The 22,626-nt window shown below is 42.8% G+C and overlaps 1 protein-coding gene across 2 annotated transcripts in view; it reads left to right on the plus strand.

Moving 5' to 3' along the window:
- Window positions 1-22,626, plus strand: part of LOC147427634 (myosin-11-like) — a 146,323-nt gene that overhangs the window by 46,665 nt on the left and 77,032 nt on the right. Inside the window, exons 2-11 of one of the 2 annotated variants that reach the window (XM_086497791.1) lie at window positions 3,815-3,944; window positions 4,219-4,350; window positions 4,427-4,570; window positions 17,259-17,404; window positions 17,476-17,632; window positions 17,722-17,780; window positions 18,154-18,307; window positions 18,383-18,532; window positions 18,637-18,773; window positions 18,990-19,136. In XM_086497791.1, coding sequence (XP_086353917.1) covers window positions 3,942-3,944; window positions 4,219-4,350; window positions 4,427-4,570; window positions 17,259-17,404; window positions 17,476-17,632; window positions 17,722-17,780; window positions 18,154-18,307; window positions 18,383-18,532; window positions 18,637-18,773; window positions 18,990-19,136 — 1,229 coding nt within the window. In that variant the 5' untranslated portion in view covers window positions 3,815-3,941. The remainder of the gene's footprint in view (window positions 1-3,814; window positions 3,945-4,218; window positions 4,351-4,426; window positions 4,571-17,258; window positions 17,405-17,475; window positions 17,633-17,721; window positions 17,781-18,153; window positions 18,308-18,382; window positions 18,533-18,636; window positions 18,774-18,989; window positions 19,137-22,626) is intronic. The other variant, XM_086497790.1, reaches the window with a different exon arrangement.

Below are 22,626 nucleotides of genomic sequence, written 5' to 3' on the forward strand. Positions count from 1 at the left end.
ACAAATTGCTGACGTGTCAAGCCCTGAAGAATGGAGCCAACTTGCAGATCACGGCAGAAGGGCCTAAACCCTAAGAAGAACAAGCAACAACAGAAAAAGAAATCCTACCAACTTATGGGACCCCGTCCGATGAGGCCCAAGAGACATAAAGGAATTAAAAATTAGGCCCCCCTCTCACTTGCGTAGAAACTGATGACTTGGCAGTTGTACGGAAAACTTGAAATTCCACTAAGAGTGCTGACGTGGTAGATTTTCGCAAAATGCGCTGACAGTGCTGAGGTGGCAGTTGTACGGAATGATTTACGGTGGTAGCTTTTTGGCATTGCTTTTGGACCAGAAGCTTTTGAGTTTGAAGGCTTTTCATGTAAACTGCTTTTGGGGCCTAGGGCCTTTGAATAAGAGGCCATGGGCTCATTCTCTAGCATGCTTCTGGAGAAGGTGCAGAGTCTGGAGTACCGGCTTATACTGTGTTGATGCAATATAAAGAAATACCGAAAGGGGCACCAAGGTTTGGGGTCAATACTCTCTGGGGTGGAATTTCGCTACTCCGTGTCGCGTGTCGTCTCTCTCTCTCTCTCTCTCTCTCTCTCTCTCTCTCACAGTTTAGTTGTTATTGAAGTGCTAAAAGTTTGTTCTGTCTGTTCTTTTCTATTGGCATGTGGTGCCCGGCTTGTGACTTCAGTACAACATGAAATTGTTAGGGCGGAGCTCGCTACTCCTCCATTGGTAGTGGAGGCACGCACTCGATTAGTTTCATTTATGCATAGCACGTGAGATCTCCCTAGAGACAGATATGCTCGATTAGCACTAGAGTCTTCGCGACAGCTGTCATTGCAGGGAGATAGATCATGTTGGTATGCAGAGATGACATCTTGGTTTCAATTACATGGCTTTAGTATGGATCGGCTACCCCCATTTCAATACTCTCTGGATGCACTCTCCATCTCCCTCACCAGGGCAGAGATTACCAAGCTCATTAGACAAGACATGATTTAGTTGGATATGAAGAGGACATGGATACAGCCTACACATGAGTTGGGTACGAAGATGGCTTTTTATAGAGAGAATCTTCTCCAGCTTACGGAGGATGGTTTTGTGATCAGACTAGGGTACATGGATACTCATCTATCCTACGGAATACGATGTGCTATTGGTCAGATACGCACATCCTCACATTAGCTAGAGATGTCAGCCGTGCCGGATAGAGCATGAGATAGAGCTACATTACATATGTCACTGCCCAGTATACTATGAGATATGAGGCCGCTTTCACTGTCTATTCAGAGAGGGTTTTGGACCACTTTCTAGAGTCATGAGATACCAGGATCAGAGATGCCTCGGATTATACTTACTGGAGATTCGCAGACAGAGAGAGGACCTCTTGAAGAGGGGCATAATGAGAGAGATCCAGCGGCACCGGTAGATTATAGATTTCTTTGTCACAGACAGAGGAGTTCGTCGTTCAAGCAGCCCTCACAGCATAGCAGCACCGAAGGCATACAACTTGATCGGGAGATAGAGTTGGGGCGGTCCCGTCGTCCATGAATGAGGGGGCCCTCTCCACATTGATGCAGATTGCGAAAGAGGATCCATACCATACTGGCGCGACATAGGAGCCGATAGAGTGCTTACCTTGGAGGACATTGAATCTGTAAGGTGCAGCTGAAGTGAGTGTTGAACTTTGCTCAAGATGAGTGCTCCGAACTGTGCTCCAGGTTCCTTTTACTTACGGAAGGGAGAGCCTTCCGTTCCTTTAGTGAGAGAGTGCAATGGACACAAACAAAGTGGATGAACACTGTGAAAGGAAGTGCATGAGACTGAGAGATAAGAGAGAGAAGAATACGACACCAGAATGTTGTTGTCTAACCCTCCTCCGAAGGCCCCACTCTCTATGGCGAGAGTGGTCTACTACTGATTGCACAAATCTCTAGAATGCTTGGACTTGCCGACGATGTCGACGACGAGACGGGCTGAAAACTGAAAACGCTAATGGCTGAAATCTGCAAATCTTTATCTGCTGAATTTTGACTCTATGTCGGTGACCATGTCGATGGCGACGATGCGACGACAACGTGCTGAAAATGCAGATGCTGAAATCTGCGTTTTCTGGGCTGAAACTGTAAACTTTGTGGGATCTGATCGTGATGCGAGAAATTGCTGCGGGAAGGCGATATCTGCGAGGTTCGGGGGTTCTATTGCGGGTGCTAACTGCTGAAAACTGAAAACGCTGATGCTTGTGGGGATTTCGTCACGAAGATCTGCAAAAACATTGAAGTGCCTTGCAGATGCAAAAACGCTAGGGCTGATCTTTGTCCTTGTGGTGGAAATCTGCTAACGCTGGGGAGTCTGCTGCTTCTTGCTGTCGCCAGGCTGTTGTCAAAGCAAAACCGTTGGCTGATCTGGTCCAAAAACGCTAGCCTTCTGCTGGGATGCAAAAACGCTAGGGCATCTGGGGGTTCTGTTGAGAAGTTGCCTGTTGAGTGAATGCTCCTGCTCCTGCTCCTGTTGCGTCTTCTGCCAGAAAGTGCTTGGTTTGCTTATCTATTATCTTAGCAAAATTGCCCTACCTAGTTCCCAACAAAAGTCACTTAAAAATAATAAGTGAAAAATGTCAAAAATAGGGAAAATAGGTTTATGCACTGTAAAAATGCCACTGATGGGTTTTGATTGGAATCTGATGATCATGCCGAGTGCAACCAAAGGATATGCATCTACTCTAAGTGTCTGGACATGCACGGTCTGCGAACAAACAAAAGTGCCAGATCACTTCCTATTCTAGACTTGACTGTACTGAACCGTGGTCATGCTGTAGCTTGTCCACAGACACATAGGGTTGGATGTGTCACGTGACAGAATCTCTATAGCGTTTTGGATACTGATGTATATGTACATGATCCCTCTACTGTCCGAGAGCTCCATTGTATCAGCTCACCCCTTTGTATTCCCTTTGTATCAGCTTTCACCCCACCCCTACCCACTATTTTATTTTCAGTTCTTTGTACTTTTTGTACTAGACCTGGTATTAGATTCACCACATGTAACCTTTTGGTCTCATAGGTCATTTTGGCCTTTTGAAGACGTTAATATTACATTTCATTTCATTTCATCTCTCTCTCTCTCTCTCTCTCTCTCTCTCTCTCTCTCTCTCTCTCTCTCTCCAAGTTGTTTGGAGGTGCTAAAAGTCTGTTCCAGTTTGCTCGTTTCAGTTGGCATGTGGTGCCCTTGTGTTACAGTGTTTGCATGTCATAAGGTGGTTCGCTTGTATATGGTGGCCTTTCCATCCACTCATGAACACCGTTATTGGTTCGGTTCTCTCAGCAAAGGGTTGGTTTATTCTGCCTTTACTTGGCTCTTTTACCCTCAAAGCTATAATTGGTCATGTCACATGTGCCATCAGGTCTGAATATGGCTTTGTTGTTTCTTCTCTCGTTTTCTTCAGGCCTTTTAATGTGCATTCTAATTATTCTGCCTTTACTTGGCTCTTTTACCCTCAAAGCTATAATTGGTCATGTCACACGTGCCATCAGGTATGAATATGGCTTTGTTGTTTCTTCTCTCGTTTTCTTCAGGCCTTTTAATGCACGTTCTAACCGACAATGATGTCAAATGCTTCGCCCTTCTCCATTGAGCTCTGGTTATTATTTCAGCTTTGTGGTGACATGACCATTTGCAATCTTTGTACATTATGCGCACGTATCTGTGCCTCCTCCACCGTCAATGTTGTTGTGTTCCGGCTGTTGACAGCGCAAGTAATTATTCAGAGGCAACTTAACCTGCTGTGGTAAATACACTCTTTGATTGGTTGCTGTTGCAGGAGAAAGTATACATTGACTGCACTTTGTAACTGTTGTAGCCGTACGTTCCTGGGATTCTCGTTGTTGGTGTGTGTGCAAGGATGCTACTTATAAATTTGTAGTTCATTGTCTGGTCTCCAAAAGTCCATGGTAAGACATTTGTCTCCTGATATAATGATGATCAGAGGCACAATGCCTTTTGTGCATTCTGTTTATGGTGGCTGCACAAATTGGCTGCACACTTTGCTCCATTGCTCTATTGTATAATTCCAAACACTAACCATCTGCTGGTGCTTAATATTAAAGCAAAACATGCTCATACATATTTGTTTATAACAAGGTTTCAAGAGGTCTTTGTTACTAGATTAAGTTTTTCTTTTTGACGGATTGGGTCAAATGGAGCTCATTTTTTGGCTTCTGCTAGTCTTGCATGTTCAATTTGGCTCCTGGATCGAAAGTATGGGTCGAAGATAGTCAACTGGCGTGGGTTGAAGCCGAGGTGACTCGTGTAGACAATCAAAAAGTGACAGCAAGGACAGAAAAAGGAAGAAAATTGGTAAATGGTCTACATCTTGTTTGACAAGTTAATTTAAGCTCTTTCCTGGTAACATCTTTTCCTATGATTTTTCCAGGTAGCTGCCACACACTCAAAGGTTCATCCAAGAGATACTGACGTATTACCTGGTGGTGTTGATGACATGACAAAGCTGGCTTACCTGCACGAACCGGGTGTATTGTACAATCTTGCAACGCGTTATGAGCTGAATGATATATATGTAAGGTTTCTAAGCTTACACCCAAGTAACAAAGAATAAAGTAATTAAAATTGCTCTTCATTACACTTCGATGTTTGCTGAAGCGTGCTTCTCTGGCTTGAACTTATTTGGGTGCGTGGTAAATGAATAACCTCCTATAATGCTAAGACTTTTAACGTTCTCTTTCCATTGACCGTCAAGATTTAAAATTTCCAAGTTGCTTTTATCTGTAAGGGATGCCACTTAAAATGGGCAAAAATGGGGAGCCCAAATCTGGACCCAAGATGGTCGGCTGCATCAAACAGAAAGTGTCTGGATGCAATGTAGTGGGTGGGGAAAACTGTTATGCATACAAAAATGCCAAGAACCTCGAACCTCCATAGTATTGTGTTTGGGTCGATAGAAGAATGGAAGATTGGTATGTGGCCTGCACAATGTGACATAAAACTTGTATTTAAGCTCTGAAACCCTCAGACTGTGTATTGTAGCTCCGAAACCCCGAAACCCCAAACCGTGCAGAACGTTTCTGTGAAATGTATGAAATGTGAAATTTGTTTTTACTCACGGGTTTCTCAGCTTTGAAACCCAAAACAACACCAAAACGTTTTGGCGAAACTGCATAAACGGGAAACTTGTAGCTAAGATTGTGAGGTTTCAACCTTTGTAACAAGAGCTTTAGTCACTATTTTTCAAGGTCGATGTGTATGTAATGTACGTGGTGGAACCGTACGTACTTTACATTGTTCCGTACATAATTTTTTTATAGGTATGTAAAAATACGTACTATTGGCAAAAATACATAATGTAATGAGATTTTAAGGATATTTACAACCAATATCTACAAAGATGCAACACATGTTACATTTAGAGACCATCTACACCATTGAGAACCTATTGTCAGAGACAAAACCGATTTTAAACGTCGCACTGCTCAATATTGTCAATATACCAATAAATATGACATAACCTGAATTGAAAATGGAAGCAACAATAAACGGGTGACGGGCTCAACATAGAGCAATAAGCATACAAATGTTTGGTAATTTTTGTGCTAATTTTTCCGATTTAATGCTTCTTTTAGTGCTAGGCTTCATTATGGCTGAGTCTACCCTTGATCTCCGGATTCATGACAGAAACTCAGCACGCTGAACTTTGTGTTGATGTATGCTCATGTGTGTGTGCGTGTGGTGTCTGTGGTGTTGGGGAGCATATGTTAGTACCTAGTTCTACACCCACTATTGGGCACTGACGACGTTAGTGGGGATGTTGTGGTATTTAGTCAATACTATGCATGATGGAGCTGATGGTTATATTGTCTTGTGGGTGACTACCATGGGTCTATACCTTGCACTTTCCTTCAAGGGTGAATCTGGGCTTATCCTGGATTCATCTAGGTATAAATGTTTGATGGCAAGACTCAAAACAAAAACAATCGGCAATGAGTAATGAGCATCTAGCCCAACAACAAAGTCTATTGTCATGAAAACGAAGTAACCCATGATCTATCCTCAAAAATTGCCATGAGATGCCTCAGACGACTCTGTTAAAGGGGGCAAGTCCCATCAGTAAGGATGTTGCCCTTGGGGTTAAAGGATTTTAACTTAGATCCAATACTTCGCACAAACGCAAGGTTACTTTACTTCACTTGAAGAAGTGAACTGAACACAATGAAAGAGAGAGCCAGAGAGAGAGAAAAGAGAGACGACACTGCATGTCGGGTCTCAACCATACTCAAGGGCCCCCTTGCTCTGTTGCCAGAGCAAGTACTTGCTTTAATTACTTGCACAAACAATGGCTAAATGCTGGTGCTGAATACTTCATGCTGATGCTTCATGCAAAAACGCTAGGATGTTGATGCTGAGGATCTGCAAAACGCTAGGACTGATCTGATGCTATAGGCTGAAAACACTGACCTGGTGCAAAAATGCTGAGGCTGAATCTGATGCAAAACGCTAGGGATGATCTGCTGCTGGATAGAGGCAGCATCATCAGAAATTTGAGGCCCAAAGTTCTATTTGGTAGAAGAAGACAAGGATGAAGATGAAGAAGAAGGCAATAGCCTTCTAGTCTACGACGACATTCTCTAGCTTTTGTTTAGCCTTTCTCCTTCAGTTGCTTGGTCTCAATTTTATACATCTGTTTGAGGGGAGGTGTTGAGTGTCTCTTGGATTAGAGATAGTTTGTCTCCTAGATTGGATATGATCTCCTGGATTGGAGATGTTCTTTTTGCTCTTGGATTGGAGTGTGCTAGAGATGTCAGTTTCTTCAGTTTCTTCCCTAGTCCAAACCTCAAGGGGAGGATTGTAAGGTGTGAGCTTTGTCCTAGAGTATGAGTCAAAGAGAGAATTATCCCACATGTATTGGTGCAAAGCTGTAGAGCTACTCAAAGCTCATTTCATGAATGAATAAACAAATTCCGTTTTGCATTACATCTCCCTTGTTTATGGTGAGCTTATGATGGGTTAGCAAATACTCAAGCTCGTGTTTATGAGTCCAAGTTAATTGATCTTGGAACCTAATTCGCTTGAGTGATAATCTAATCTACACACACTCACTTGCGTACACGATGTTTCTCTTTCATCCACCCTAGCTAGCACGATCCCATTCCCATCATATGGTATTTTTCCATCGCAGGAGAGGGGACCTAGTTTATGACACCGTTGGGATGGGTGTCGAGGGTCCTTGGTTATTTAGTGTGAACTTGGTTAGTGTGGCCGGTCACTCTTATAAAAGAAGGCCAAGGCCTCATTTGTAAAGGATGACTTCCACTAGCAGAGTGCCAGTGGTCAGCCTGCGAGGCTAGGCACAAGGTCACCTCGAGGAGATGAGGCCGGGTGGTATCGGATGCTTGCTCTTACAGGTGCATGCCTAAGTCCTCGGACGTTGGCCCTAGCTAGGGGGTGCTACTGGATGGTGGCTATGGTTGGGTGGTTTGTTTGACGCGTGTTTCATAGGCGGTCCAGGTAGATGGGGATCCTCTCCACATTCTTATGTTTCAGTTCCACACTTAATTTTGTTCGTCGTTGCATCCACAAATCAATGAGTAGTCTGTGGTAGATACTACTCAATTGTTAGAGCTTACCTTGAGGCTTTTGGTTTAGGTGCAAAACTTCCAAAAGTGCACCTCCACTCAGCGGGTTTGGTCTGGTGTGGTGCGAGCTGTACAAGAGAGGAGCCACTTTGCTCCTTTGTCACAAATTCATGACAGATTGAGATAGAATCAACCATTTACTCTGACATTCTGAGGGTATTGATGTGGTGACAATACTTCGCGTGGTGATTCTTGTATGATATGTACATAGATTGTTTACTAGGATGTGTGATGTCATGGTTGGAATTCCAAGAATGTGTAATTGAACTGCTTGAACAATTGTTCGATACTCTTGCAAATTGTGTAAGTATGTAAGGTGAAATGTCTGCATCATTTTGTCTCTATTCACCAAGATAGGTGATGTTGATGATTGACATGATGAACTTACGGTCTCTAGACATTTGTTAGAGGTTAGTGTTGCGTGTGTCTCATGGCTAAATGATTGGAATCATAGTTTGTGTCTGAGGTCTTGACGGGGACTAAGATTTGAATGCGATTGTTATTTGTGACGTGTTGTTTCACTACCTTGTTAGGGACTTTTTGGTTATGGCACTAACTCAGAACTACAAGTATGGATTGTAGATCTTCAATTTGTACTTTATATATCACTCAACTCTAAGTAAAGCTATTGTGCTTGCATCTCACATGTTTTATGATTGACTAAAGAAGAACGGCAAGGGTTGCCTATTTCGTTGCAAAGCTTCTGTTCGGGTGGCATTGTAGCCATTCGTGTGCCTTGAAGATAAGTGTGCCTTTTTCTTTTTTCGTTTCCAGGTTTGACTCTGTCTAGTGTTTGCCTGTAAGTGGCATGTTTCATGCGTGTTCAACCCGGGGCATGAAGTGTCACGAAGTGAAGCCAGTGACTTGCTAAATGGGGCTCAAGTTTAAGATTCTTGCACTTTTTTGAAGATTTAAAAGGTCCAAGTATTAGCGGACTTGTTTTCAAAGGTCAATTTGGGCCTTTCTTGGATTCATCTCGATGTATCTATGCTTTCTGATGTTAGCTGTACTTGTGAGCACCTAACGGGGCAAAGGTGTAGAGTGTTTCGAGGCATTAATAAACTTTACTTAACAGTGCTATTTCTTTCTATCTTTTGCGGTGCGTATGCCCTATCCCTTGTTTTTGTGCTAATTTTTAGGATTTAATGCTTCTTTTAGTGCTAGGCTTCATTATGACTGAGTTTGCCCTTGATCTCCGGAGTCGTGACAGAAACTCAGTACGCTGAGCTTTGTGTTGATGTATGCTCATGTGTGTGCGCGTGTGTTGTGTGTGGTGTTTGGGATCATATGTCAATACCTAGTTCTACACTCACTATTGGGCATTGACGTGGCCATCCCTTTCCATCCATTAGTGCTACTAGCTCTGCCATGACAACCCACTGAGGGGCCCCAAATCTGCACCCCATACATAACAACTGAGGTCACCTAAGTACAAAAAGCCAAAGTTTGGTTCGAGGTTCCGGGACCTGAACCTGCGAACACATCCTCTCAAGTGTGCCCAAGGCTGCATAGGCTCTGGTCAATCTAGTCTCTGTTGCTCCTCTCAACGAAAAAACTGGCCCACTGAAAACTACCCCCAATTAAGTATATGCATCTGTATACTCCACAATCTCTTGCCCATAGGTAAATGTGGGAGGTCCCCTAGTCTCGTAATGTAATCAAAGGCCTCATCTACATACATACCAAACAAAATAGGAGATAGTGGGCATCCCTACTTCACTCCAATAGTGGAGTGAACTAGGGTAGAAATCCCCTCGGGAGTGTACCTGCCCCGCAATTGATCTGTATAAAGCCACATTCCCCCAAATGAGCTCTGTGGGTGCCCCCGTGACCTGCAGTCGGCCGCATCAGTTTAGCTCTGGGTACTGTATTAAAAGCTTTGCGGAAGTCCACAAAGCTATAAAATATCCGTTTCCCATGTGACCTGCCCTCCTCAATAATGGCTCGTAGAGTCAAGATGTGATCAAGAGTAGAGAACCCCTCCTGAAATTTGCTTGTCTTGTTGCTCGTATACCTTGTCTCTCTGCCCATGTGCTCAGCTGCTGGTCGAGAATGTGACACAAAATAATGACATGGCATGTTCGCTCGGAATCTGACAGTACTCCAGAGACCCAAGATTTGCGAAACACTTGAAGAATTACCCGATTGATGAGATATACTCGAGATGGCGTGAGGCCATTGATTCTCCTCTCAGGTCAGGAGGAAAGCTGAAAGGACAGACGAGTGTAGACAAGCGGAACTTGTACTCGCAGAAAGAGGTGGACAAAACTCTTGAAAAGAAGATGAACCAAAGGATCACTAGAGGATAAGCCAGAGAGTTACAGAGTAGCAATCGAGTGTGGAAGAAAAGGAAAGACCAAAGCAGGACTGTACCAGATTTTGTGGGGACCGCCGACCTTGATGAGATGAACAAAAATACCGAACTTTTCACACCATGGGGCAAAGTGCGAGACCGGGAAACCCTTATCTTCTTTGATGGAGAAGCCAAGGCCAACTTCAATCGAACTGGCGGCTCGATTTGGAATTACGGCCAAGGAAATGTGGCCATAGGCCGAGGCTGTTCTAAAGGCACCCGGATGGGTTGTTGTTATTATACCTGTCATTGGTAAACTACGTTTGCATTATCAGGGGTATTTAGGGCACGAGGACTTTTACATCATGCCTTTGGAAGGGTGTGACGTCCTTTTAAGAATCCCTTAGTTCCCCAAGAACAGTGCCGTGGTTGGTTATAGGGCAAGGAAGGCCATCTTGAAGAATGAGAACGGCAAAGAGATTGTACTTGATGTAAAATTGAAAGGCGAATCGGTCCCATTTGATGAAATCCAGTCTTTTTATTTATTCGATCTTCTTGAAAGAGTTGAATGATGAACAATGGTCAAATATGTCTGACCTTGAAAAGGAACGACAAGAATTTTTGCACGCTTAGGCTAACTGTTTCCCTGAAGGCTTATCAGGAGAGTTGTTGGAGAGTTACCTCCTCCACGTCCAAAAGATCATAACGATTGACTTGATTCCTGATAGAACACCACCTAACCGGCCACCTTACCGAGTTAGTTGAGCCCAAAATGAAGAAATAATTAACTAGATGGTAGAACAGATTCCCCATTCCAAGGATCGATGATAAACTTGATAGACTTCAAGGTTCTACTTGCTTTAGCCAAATTGATTTGAAGAGTGGTTATCATCAGATCCGAATTGCTCCTAGAGAAGTCTACAAGATAACTTTCAAGACGACTTTTGTGGATTTTCAAAGAGTACCAATCGTTTGTGGGCACTTTCTTCGATGACATCATCGTCTTCCCCAAGAATGAAGCAGAACACAGAAGCGACCTGTTGCAGGTTTTCCAGACACTGCGGCAAGATAAACTGGTTGTAAATGCAAAAAGAGCGATTTTTTTTTCCTCTGTCTGAGATACAATCCTTGGGACACATAGTCTTAGCAAAAGGGGTGAAAATGGACCCGGCCAAAATTAAGACTAATTGTGTTGGCGTGATTTGAAGATTTTCCGAAGCTTTTTGGCCTCGTACTTATATTATCAGTGGTTGATTCGGAAATTTGTAGAGATAGCTTCTCCTTTGCATATGCTGACTCAAAAAGGAGTTCCTTTTACTTGGGGATTGACAGAGATTGCAGCCTTTTAGACTCTCAACGAAAAGTTGACTACTGGACCAGTGTTAGCCTTGCCAGACTTGCAAAAGCCATTCGAAGTTTATTGTGATGCTTGTGGTCGCAGTCTGGGAGCAGTCTTGATGCAAGAAGGCCATGGCATAGCTTACGAGAGCAAGATGTTTTCACGTCTTGAACAGGTTGCAGAGTTATGAAAAAGAGCTTTTGGCAGTTATCCATGCTCTTACGCAGTGGCGACACTATCTACTCGGAGCTGACCATACTGTCTTCACAAACCATTAGAGTTTAAGCTACTTGTCGCAAAAGCAACTTTCGAGAAAGCAAATGAGGTGGGCTAACATCTTGTCACAATTCCACTTCCAGATAGTCCATGTTTAGGGACAAAAGAATTTAGTGGCAGATTCATTGTCTAGACAGCCCTTCATTCTGGCTATTTTCCGCGATACATCTTCGAAGCTTCGAGGATATGGTAGATCAGTTCGTCACAAATCCTGATTTTACAGATATTTTTCACGGGATACAGAGTGGAGAGATAGTTGCAGGCTAATCCATATGGGACGACTATTTGATGCGGAAAACGATGTGTGCTACACAACCTTTGAGGAAAAAGGTTCTGACAGAGTGCCATTGTCCACCTTTTTCCAGCCACTGCGGCATAGATACAACTTGAAGGGTATTGAGCGTTATTTCTATAGGCCGAGGCTCAAAAAGGATGCGAACGACTTTGTTCGCAGTTGCGTAGTATGCCAAAAAGGTCAAGTTTGATAGCCATAAGACACTAGGACTTCTACAGCCTTTACCCATACTCCCCCGCCGTTGGGAAAGCATTGCTATAGATTTCATTTTCCATCTTCCCAAGACCCAAAGTGGGCATGATGGCATTTAGACAATCATTGATAGATTTAACAAGCAGTCCCACTTCATTCCGATAGAGAAGATCGTCAAGCCTGATCATTTGGTGAGATAAATTTGTTTTTCCAGATTTTTCGGTTACATGGCATGCCTGAGTCCATTGTTATGGACAAAGATCCTTGGTTTACTAGTTTGTTTTGGAGGGCAATTTGGGAGAACATTGGCACGCGGTTGCAGTTCTTGTCCTCGTTCCACCCATAGACAAATGGGCAATTTGAGATAGCCAATTTAATGGTTTTGGATTTGTTGAAGTGTTATATTTCGGATTAGAAGACTTGAAAGAAGAAAAAGTATTTGCCCTTGGTGGAGTTTGCCTACAACAACACACGGGGAAGGCGCCATTTGAAGTATTCGAGGGTGCTAAGAAGGTTCCTCAATTTCTAAGCACCAAAGACTAGATTTTTTTGAAGCAGATTTTTGAAAAAGTCTAGAAGGCATGGAAAGCCATCTAGCAGTTCAGAGGAGGAGAGCTCATCCTCTTTTGACAGTGACAAGATCAACAAGAAAACCAAGGAGTTCAATGAAGGGAGTCAAGCCGTCAGTTTTGAGATGTTTTTAGGCTACCAAGACACCCATCGAGCCCTAGAGTTTGTACAATAGTTTGATGTCACCTTCTTTGAAGGAGGTTCACAGAACACTCCAGGGTGCGAAAAGCGGCATCTTACTTGAAAGGAACTGTACAGACATGGTGGTCTACTATGTTGTTACGTAGAGAAGCACTTGCTACGTGATTAAACTTCAAGACAATTTTCACGTCAACTTGGATATCAGATGAATATGCAAGAGATGTCATCAGGGCTTGGCATCACTTGAAAATTCCTGAGAAAGATACGTTGGATGACTACTGCCAGAGGTTTTGGGATACTTATTTGCTACTGTCTTCGTTTCAGAAGATTACTTTGAAAGACCAGATTGAGCAGTTTTGTTGTGGTTTGGCTAAAAGAGATTCGAGACTATTGTCTAAACCAGAAGTTTGACTTTATTCAGAGACTTATGCAACATGTTAAGGAATGATTTGGAACGCATGCCGGCTCATTGACTTATCCTACGGATAGAATAGTATTCACCTCAACAGGGCAAGAGTCTGCCAGTGAAAAGAATGAATCAGGGGATTCGGATGACAGCTCATCACAGGATTCTGGAGAATAAGATGGTAGCACATGCGAAGGTTCCAACGAATCAAGGGAACCATATGCAAGTTCATCAAAGGATTCCGGAGAAAGGGGATCAGATGATAGTGTGTCTTAGGGTTCCGATGATTGAGACTGACATGCCAATGGAAAGGGGAAGCTAAAGAAGCTACCCACCACAGGTCCTAGGGCTCAAGGAAAGGAAGGAAAAAGGGAATCAGCTAGTAGATCAGAGAATTCCCCAGACCAAGGATAAGATTTTTGAAGCAGATTAGTATGATCTAGATCTGGATACTGCTTTTGCCAAGGTGCACGAGGCTCTTGAGAAGTCTCAAGCACGGCCTAAGAAGGCAGCCGATCAGATTCGACGCGACTTGTGGTTGAAGGAAGAAGAGCAGGTGCTCTTATGGTTTCAGAAGGCACGTCTAAGAAAATGAATGGGAAAGGAGCGGCTTTTTTCAAAGCTAAGAATGCGGGACTATGGCCCTTTTAGATTCAAGAGAAGAAGAGAATTCTCCAGACCAAGGATAAGATTTTTGAAGCAGATCAATATGATCTAGATCTGGATACTGCTTTTGCCAAGGTGCACGAGGCTCTTGAGAAGTCTCAAGCACGGCCTAAGAAGGCAGCCGATCAGATTCGACGCGACTTGTGGCTGAAGGAAGAAGATCAGGTGCTCTTATGGTTTCAGAAGGCACGTCTAAGAAAATGAAAGGGAAAGGAGCTGCTTTTTTCAAAGCTAAGAATGCGGGACTATGGCCCTTTCTAGATTCAAGAGAAGATAAATGATGTATCCTTTGGACTGAAGTTGCCAGATACTTGGAAGATTCACAATGCTTCTCATGTGACTGTATTGAAACCTTTCAAGGGTGAGGTGCCAGTCGATAGGGAGCCTGAGAATCAACCTGAAGTGGAAGAGAGCAAGGAGATCCTTGTTCCGGAACAGATACCGACTCACCAGGGAAAGAAAAGTGAAAAGGTAAAGTGAATGGCGGTTCTTACTTAGTTAAGAACTCTTCGGCATTGGATGCGAAGTGGATGGAGGAGGAGGACCTAGTAGATGCTCCTCAGATTTGGAACTTTACCTTGAGAATCGAGATTTTGGTCTAGCTATTCCGAGAGATCCTGAAGATCATCAGGGTTGAATCTGGTGCAGACGGGACCGCACAAGAGGGGAGTCACTCCGCTCCTTTGTCACAGATTACCCAGATGGAATAAAGTCATTGATTTTCCTTTGGACTTCAGGGATTTTGATGTGTTGACAGTATTCTGTTGGATGACTTTATGAAAGAAGTACTTTGACATAGGAATTTTTGAGATGATTCTGATTTATGTGTGCTCTCACATGTGTGTGTTTGAGTGCATGTTTGAAAGACAAAATGACTGCAGTATTTCGGTCTTAAGAATCTATGGACATGATCGCAATAAGAATTAGTTAATCCGACATCAATGAGGTCCGGTGTGGATCTAGATGCGATTGCTAAACATGTTGCCAGGAACCGTGGTCCTATATCTAGATGGATTTTTATGTGATGATTTGAATGTGATGTGAATGTTCAGTGATTGTCATCTTTGTGCAAGTGCTAGATTTGTGTCGTCTAGTGCGTTGATACTTAGAGTCAATGTCTACTGAACTGGTTTATGGCTTATGTCTGTTTTGGCAAGCGTAATCGAGGGCGATTACAATTCTTTCAAGAGGGGGACGTGGCATGTCCGCTTGAAATCTGAGGAGAATTTGAAGTTATAGGTTGTTTCAACCTATAGGGTGCCGTTCGATGGGGCCCTGGGGACACTAGAGTAATAAAAAGAGAGAGGGATCGTGTAGAAGATGCTGACATGGCAGCTATACGGACGCTCCATGTTTTGCGTTGATTGAGGAATTCCGCGATTTGCGTTGCCATCTTGTGGCGCTAGTGTTTGGACCAGATGCTTTTGGAACTTAAGCTTTTGAACTGATTGCTTTTGGGGCTCTGCTTTTGGCATCCCTTGTATTGTTTGAAAGAGCCCTTGCGGTCTCACTCTACAGAGCATCTGGACACAGAGTCTTAGAGCAGAGGTCCCTCGGGAGTTGTACTTGGCAATGATTAATGATAAAGAAATACTAAAAGGGGCGCCAAACTTTGGGATCATTACCTCTTGGCACGGAACTACGTCGGGCCGAGTCGACTCTCTCCCTCTCTCTCTCTCTATTAAAGTTCAATGATTTTGAAGTTTCCCTGCTACCCCAATGGGCCGAGGTCCAATTGTGAAGTCCTCGAGATGGGAAAGGAAATCCCCTACTCTTGTACATTCTGTGTCCTGTGAGCGTCTGTCCAGCCCCATGTCTATGGTGTCTAGCTCTCTCAACATCTCCTCCGAGGTATCATAGAAGACTGTCCGATGGTTGCCCGTTCGGGCATTGAAGTACCCCAAGAGAATGATGTCCCCATCCCTAGAGAACTCCCATATGTCATCATCAAGCACATAGAAAGGAGACTCTCCTCTAGGTGGCGCATAGGTTGATGTACTTGGAGCAAAGTAGCATATGGAAATATAGAGAAATTTACTTGTGTCAGCCTTCAATCTCACCCACATGTACCTGGCAGGACCGTCTCTCCGAACAATATGTACAAGCGATTGCAAATCTTCCCTAAAAAGAACTGCTACCTCCCCGCGACCCCGATCCTCTACTCCCATGCTCAGATCTTGCATCTACTCGATGAGTCGTCTCCCATCTTTATCCAGTCACATGTGGCATCATCTGACCTGGGGCGTGGTGAGTCTCTGAATAGAACACAATATCTCTGTCTCTAAAGCCGTCCTCAAAGGCACCCACATCAAGCTTGAGACTCGAGAGACCCATTGCATTTCCATTGCTATTTTAAGTTTGATTCCATAGGTCTCCAACTTGTCATGTGGAGCGTCGCTCCATAATGACCACCTTCCCTATAGAAGGCTATCTTTCCTTTTTCCCTTGCTGCCTTAATTTGTGGCATAATTCTTGCATGTGGGCAAGTTGTGATAGAGTGAGATCATCGCCAAGGAATATGTGGGTCTTCTTTAATGTGGGCCTTTTCTTCAAAAACTCTTTCTTCGCCTCAATAGTGGGAAAGCGCATTCTCTCCAGCACCTCCACTTCTTTTACCGACTCTCCATGCCTTTTTGCTCGTTGGTTTATCTATTCCCATCAACTCCATGAGCTCCCTTACTTCTTCCTCGACTTTATCTTGATCTTTTAGATTGCAACTCACGTTTACGACACGCGTGCATCTCCGTTGTACCTCCTCTAGTGTCATGTTGATGGTGGTTGGTGTGGGAGGTGATGCCTCCTTCCCGTTTCCTTTCTTGGCGACCTCTATCCACTCCTCCGCTTCATCCATCTCTTGCGTCTTGGTGATCACCTCTACCCATGTAGACGTCTTTGCTTCATGTTGCTTCTCATCCTCTTTGATTGCCTGCACTTGCTCCTTGATGACTTTGAGCTCTTCGATCATTGATGGCTGACATTCTCCTTCTTCGAGTTCCCCTCTTGTCTTAACTTCAGCCAGCTCTTTTTTAAGGGCCGATACCTCCCCTTTGAGAGAGAATAGGTCTGTCCGCGTAGAGAGAGAATAGGTCTGTCCCTGCGCTCTCTCTCTCTCTCTCTCTCTCTCTCTCTCTCTCTCTCTCTAATCACTGTCCTTGGGAGACTGTGGGATCAATTGGACGAATCCAAAGAGATGTCATATCTCTAACAATGTCTTGGTATTTACTCAATACTATGCATGATGGAGCTGATGGTTATATTGTCTTGTGGGCGACTACCATGGTACCCTGCACTTTGCTTATAAGGGTGAATGTGGGTTATCCTGGGTTCATCTAGGTATATCTACTGAAGAGTGTTGTTCGTGCTGCTTCATTAGTTACATTTTTTATTTCTGAAGGCCTTCTTGTGGCAAACACACTCATGTGTGCTTTCATTTGTTTTAGACATACACAGGAAATATTTTGATTGCAGTCAATCCCTTTGCAAAGCTACCACATTTGTACGATTCACATATGATGGAGCAGTATAGGGGGGCTTCACTTGGAGAATTGAGTCCTCATGTCTTTGCTGTTGCTGATTCGTCTTACAGGTTGGGAAGAAGAAGCATGTCATCTTTTCTATTTGACTAGTGTACATGGATGTGATTAAATTGAGTTGCAGGGCTATGATTAACGAGGGTCGAAGCCAAGCAATCCTTGTAAGTGGTGAAAGTGGGGCAGGAAAGACGGAGACTACAAAACTTATCATGCAGTATTTGGCATACATGGGTGGGAGAGCTGCAACTGATGGAAGGACTGTTGAACAACAAGTCTTGGAGGTTGAAAGACGAGTCAAATTCAATGTTAAGGACAACATTTTGTTCCTACTCAATGTTAATACTTACAAGTGCCATCTGTATTTCCACAGTCAAACCCACTTCTAGAGGCATTTGGCAATGCAAAAACAGTTCGAAATGACAATTCGAGGTGAGCTGGAGCAGGTGTGCCTTTATCCTGATTTCTCTTTATCATACTATAGCTATACTAAACTTTGTTGCACGCAATAAGGACAAAACACGAAGCTTTTCAGCTCAAAAATTTCTTGTTTAACGTTTTAATTTTTTTACACGAAGTAAATCCAAGATTTTATAAAGTCTTTGTTTATAAATCTTTGTTTATATTGGTTGCAATTCCTTATGGCCTTTTCAAGTAATCCATTGTATAATGTTGTTGATACTGGGCTTTGAGAATGCATTTGATTGATTCTTGTTTTTGATGACTGTTGATTATTTTAACTCAAGTTTAGATGTGGAAAAACTACTGTATGCCTAACTAGGTTCCATCTTTTGTGTCTTCTTAGTCGCTTTGGTAAATTTGTAGAGATCCAGTTTGATAACAGTGGAAGAATTTCTGGTGCTGCAATTCGAACCTATCTTCTTGAGAGGTCTCGTGTCGTACAGATCACAAACCCAGAAAGAAACTACCACTGTTTTTACCAGCTCTGTGCTTCAGAGGTGACTTTTTTGTTTAACAAAAGCGTAGTCTAGCAATTGAGAAATATTTAATCTCTGTTTTCTGTCACTTTCCAGGATGCCGAAAAATTCAGGGTCATTGATGCAAAAAGGTTTCACTATTTGAATCAGAGCAGATGTTTTGAGTTGACAGGTATCAGTGACAGCAATGAATATGCAAGAACAAGGCGGGCTATGGATATAGTTGGAATCAATCTGGAGGAGCAGGTGCAGTCCTTTACTTTTAGAGCCTCACAGGTTTATTCAAACAAATTTTCAATGGCGGTTTTGGGATTCAGTTTAATGCTCTAAATTAGAGTTTTTTCAATCAGGATGCCATATTCAGGACGCTGGCTGCAATCCTTCATTTAGGCAATATTGACTTTGCTCCCGGGAAGGAGCATGACTCCTCAGTTCCAAAGGATAAGCAGTCCATTCTACACTTACAAAATGCTGCCGACTTGTTAATGTACTCTTTCTGGCCTTATGCATGGTGATAAAGTTCTGCATTTTGTTTGACTTTGTTCTCTACTGTGGAAGCGATTTTCTTGATCATGGTTTGTATCATCTTCAATCCACATATGATTTCTATGTATTAGACTTGGTGTCTTTGAATTAATACCTTTTCTTGGTATTTCATCTGATGCGCTTCATGAGGTAACCTGTTGAAAAATGGCATTTGCAGGTGCGATGCTACCTGCCTGAAGGAGACATTATGTACTCGCATTATTGTAACCAGAGAAGAAAACATCACTAAAACCCTCGACCCTGAGTCTGCTGTGATCAACAGGGATGCATTGGCAAAGACCATTTATGCTCGCCTTTTCGACTGGTGAGTGCATTTATTTCAGTTGCTTTGGATATTGAAAAGCATTTGGAATAGTTTATAGCCCAAAGTTATTGCCTTTTATGCAAATGAAGATCAATTAGCTACAAGGAAAGGATAGAATCTTGTTGTATTTTATGCATCAAAATGAATAATAAATCAGTAAAACATACAAATCCTATTGAGGAGAGGGATTTATCGTTTTTGCGTGCGCAATTTGAAAGAAGATATGGTAGCAGGTTCAGGTCCAGGAAAAGCAAGCCTGCTGTTCTTAGCAGCTATAGACAATCCCTGTATGATGACTGCATGCCAGACTATAAAGTTGAATATAAAGAGACTGCCAATATCAAATGAGAATTGATCCATGTGAGAAGCAATTCATGCCCATGAATTTGACTTTACTGTGCCATAAATTTTTAATAATGTATTATATTGTACGCTTAATCTTTAAGTTGAAATTCAGATAGCTCATCAATTTATCTGTTAAGGGCACAAAGATGTTCTAGTAAGATGTCAAACTTGTGCATAAAATCTTTCATAGTTCTTAAAAAAGGTTCTTTGTAATCGCTGGGTGAAACCACTAGTTTACATATTTCTTGCACTTCACACCTCTTTTACTTAGCCCACACTACTATCAATCTTTGAAATGTGGTATAAACTTAGGTAGTAGTCATGGCTATCTAATTGTAATGGTAGTCGTCCAAGGTAGCAAGGTACATCCTTGACTCTATCTATAAGGATAACAATAAGCTTTGCCAAGGTCTAGAGACATTTGTGCAAGAGCTTGACTAGCTTGTTTGGTGTCTCAAACTGGACCCAAAGCATCCTCTGCCACTAGGGAGACATTAACAATGGTGAAAGATGGGATGACGAAAGCAGTTTGGAGATAGTTCTTTTGCTGTCTACTAGATAATGAATACCCCACCACCTTGCATACCAAGCAACAATCCTTCATAGAAACCAGTCGATCTTGGATGGAGCGAATAGTATCTACTGAAAGTTTTGACTCCAACGTAAAGTTGAAAAACCATCACAATTCATGATATGAAGTTCTGACCTCCAGTGTTGCGTAGAAACACATTTCATACCCATATGAAACTTACAAAATGTTTCTTTCATATGAAACACGTTTCTTGTACCTTAACCCTACTTTACTGCGCCGAATCGTTTGTACATTTTGGAGTCACATCATTCTTATTTTGAGCATTTGAATGCTCATTGGCTGATAGCTTGGATATCTTTTTTCTATGTTGTATTAGACTATTATTTCAAAATGGTGGAGATTGTAGTTTGTGGCATCTCTCTAGCTATGAACCTGTGTTTGCTTGAATCTTGAAATTTACTGAATTGGTAGCAGTTGCCGATGAGATGCATCACGTGATGTGTTCTTCCTAACTTTTTTTACTTAATTGTGTCTATAAGGTCAAATGTTTTGAACCACGTTTACTTGGAATTTCACTGGATTAATTAAATATGGTTATATTTTTGAGTTTTTTATATATCACGTTTCTTACGTTTCGAAAGATATTTGAAACCCGTTTCATACCTATGAGATCTCATTTCGTATGTAAGTTTCATATGGACCTGGCGACACTGCTCACCTCTAAATTGATAGTGCTACACCAAATTGAATCTGCGGAAGTTAGTAAAAGGTGACCTAGTGGAATGGAATACATGATGCATGCAGCACGGCTATGGGAGTCTAGAGAAAGAAGGCTCAACAACCAACATCCGAACTGCAGTCAATGAACACCACAAATTTAAGAGGCAGATTCCCCCAAAAACAATCAAATTCTCTCTCCTCCTCTTCATGTCATAACACAACCCATCTAAAATTGTGAAGTGGTGGGACACACGGTGTTTGTGAGAGAGCTTTTGGACTACTTGAAGACTACCTTTCTTGACATGCCTATTCCAAGGGTTGTGATTGTTTCTCTCCGTTGGGAGAGGTGGTTTCAGGATTGAGTTTGAGACATCAGTCCAGGCTAGTTAAACTCTTGCGTGGAATCCCCTTGACTTTGGAAAATCTGGTTGTTATTTATATAGATGGAGACCTCCGGGTGGATCTTGCTAGTTTAGGTGACGATCTAGCTATCACTGTTTAGGTTTCTAGGCCTACTACCTGAGGTTGTGCTGCATATTTCAGAGGGTGGTAGTAGTCTGGGAGTTGTTTTGAGTGAGGGTGGAGCACCGTCCCGTGGAATATATACTCCCACTCTGTGACTGATTCTTCACACCCTTTTTGTGAAGAATCCTCCTTGGTTCATCTCTCTTACTACTATACATTGAGGTGACATTCTTCTCTAAAGAGTGTTCTTTATTGGGCTATTAGGACATTGTTTTGTTTGTGGTTGTCCGTTGAGCAAGACATATGCCAATGATCCGCTTGATGTACACAGATTGGATCTCCAAATGTGGTAGGCTCAGCCGGCAAATTCCAGTAGTGGACCCCGTGTTCTCACTTGATGATGTCTACTTGTGGTTATGAATTTTGGAGAAGAGGCGTCTCTCACTGTTAGCCATTGCCTTTGGGTTTGCCCACATGCTCATATGGTGTGCCCTGCTATGTCAATTGGGTCTTTGCACACGTTTTTTCTCTTGGGGTTTGGTTTGCTGGTTGTTAAAGTTCCTGGATTCTCACCTTACTTTTGAAGGGGAACAAGAGGATCCTGTTTTTCTTTTGATGCATCTCGGCTACTGACAGGGCACATTTGATGTGTTGCCTGATACTATAGATGCTTTTGAGTCTCACATGTGCAAACTCATTTTCGCTTGTGTAGTTGTAGTCATCTTGTGGATAATTTTGAAGGCTCTATAGACGCTTGCATGTTATTGGTGGTCAGTCTTCTACTGCCGCTGATACACTTAGTGGTATCAGGACTGAGTTAGTTCACATTCTTGAGCTGGCTTCTCCATGTAGCAGCAGAGTGCTGTTAACACTTCTTGAGACAAAGGAGCATGCACCGCTATGTTCTTCCCTTTTCATCGGGCCGGATTACTGGGTGTTATTCTCCGTCGCCCTGGTTCATATGGACATTGGTCGGTCAATGTTCGAGTGGATGTAGTCTGAACCCAGCTAGTGTGGCTGATTTCCTATAAAAGGAGGCCAAAGGCTTGTCATAAGTTGGTGACATGGCAATCCCAAAGGGGGTTAGACATTAAAAGACCCCAACTGGACAACTTGGCCGTAATTCAGCAAACCCTAATAACTGTTGATTTCTATAAGAAGAGGTAAATGAGCGCCATGCTCATGTAAGTTGCATTTGTGCATTACCACCATCAGTGTACAGATCATGGCGAATTGTGGACAGCTTTGCTGACGTGGCAAATTTGTACGAAATTTTCGCACAACACGGAACAGCCCAATGCTGGAACTTTTGGAGGGCATAGCTTTTTATCCTTGATGCTTTTAGGCCAAGGGCCTTTAAATATGAGCCTTGGGGGCTTACTTTGGATTCCAAGTGTGTCCAGAAGCAGAGATAGAGTCCCTCGACTG

Source organism: Adiantum capillus-veneris, chromosome 23 (assembly GCF_014529385.1).
Source record: "Adiantum capillus-veneris isolate H3 chromosome 23, ASM1452938v2, whole genome shotgun sequence".
NCBI lineage: Eukaryota > Viridiplantae > Streptophyta > Polypodiopsida > Polypodiales > Pteridaceae > Adiantum > Adiantum capillus-veneris.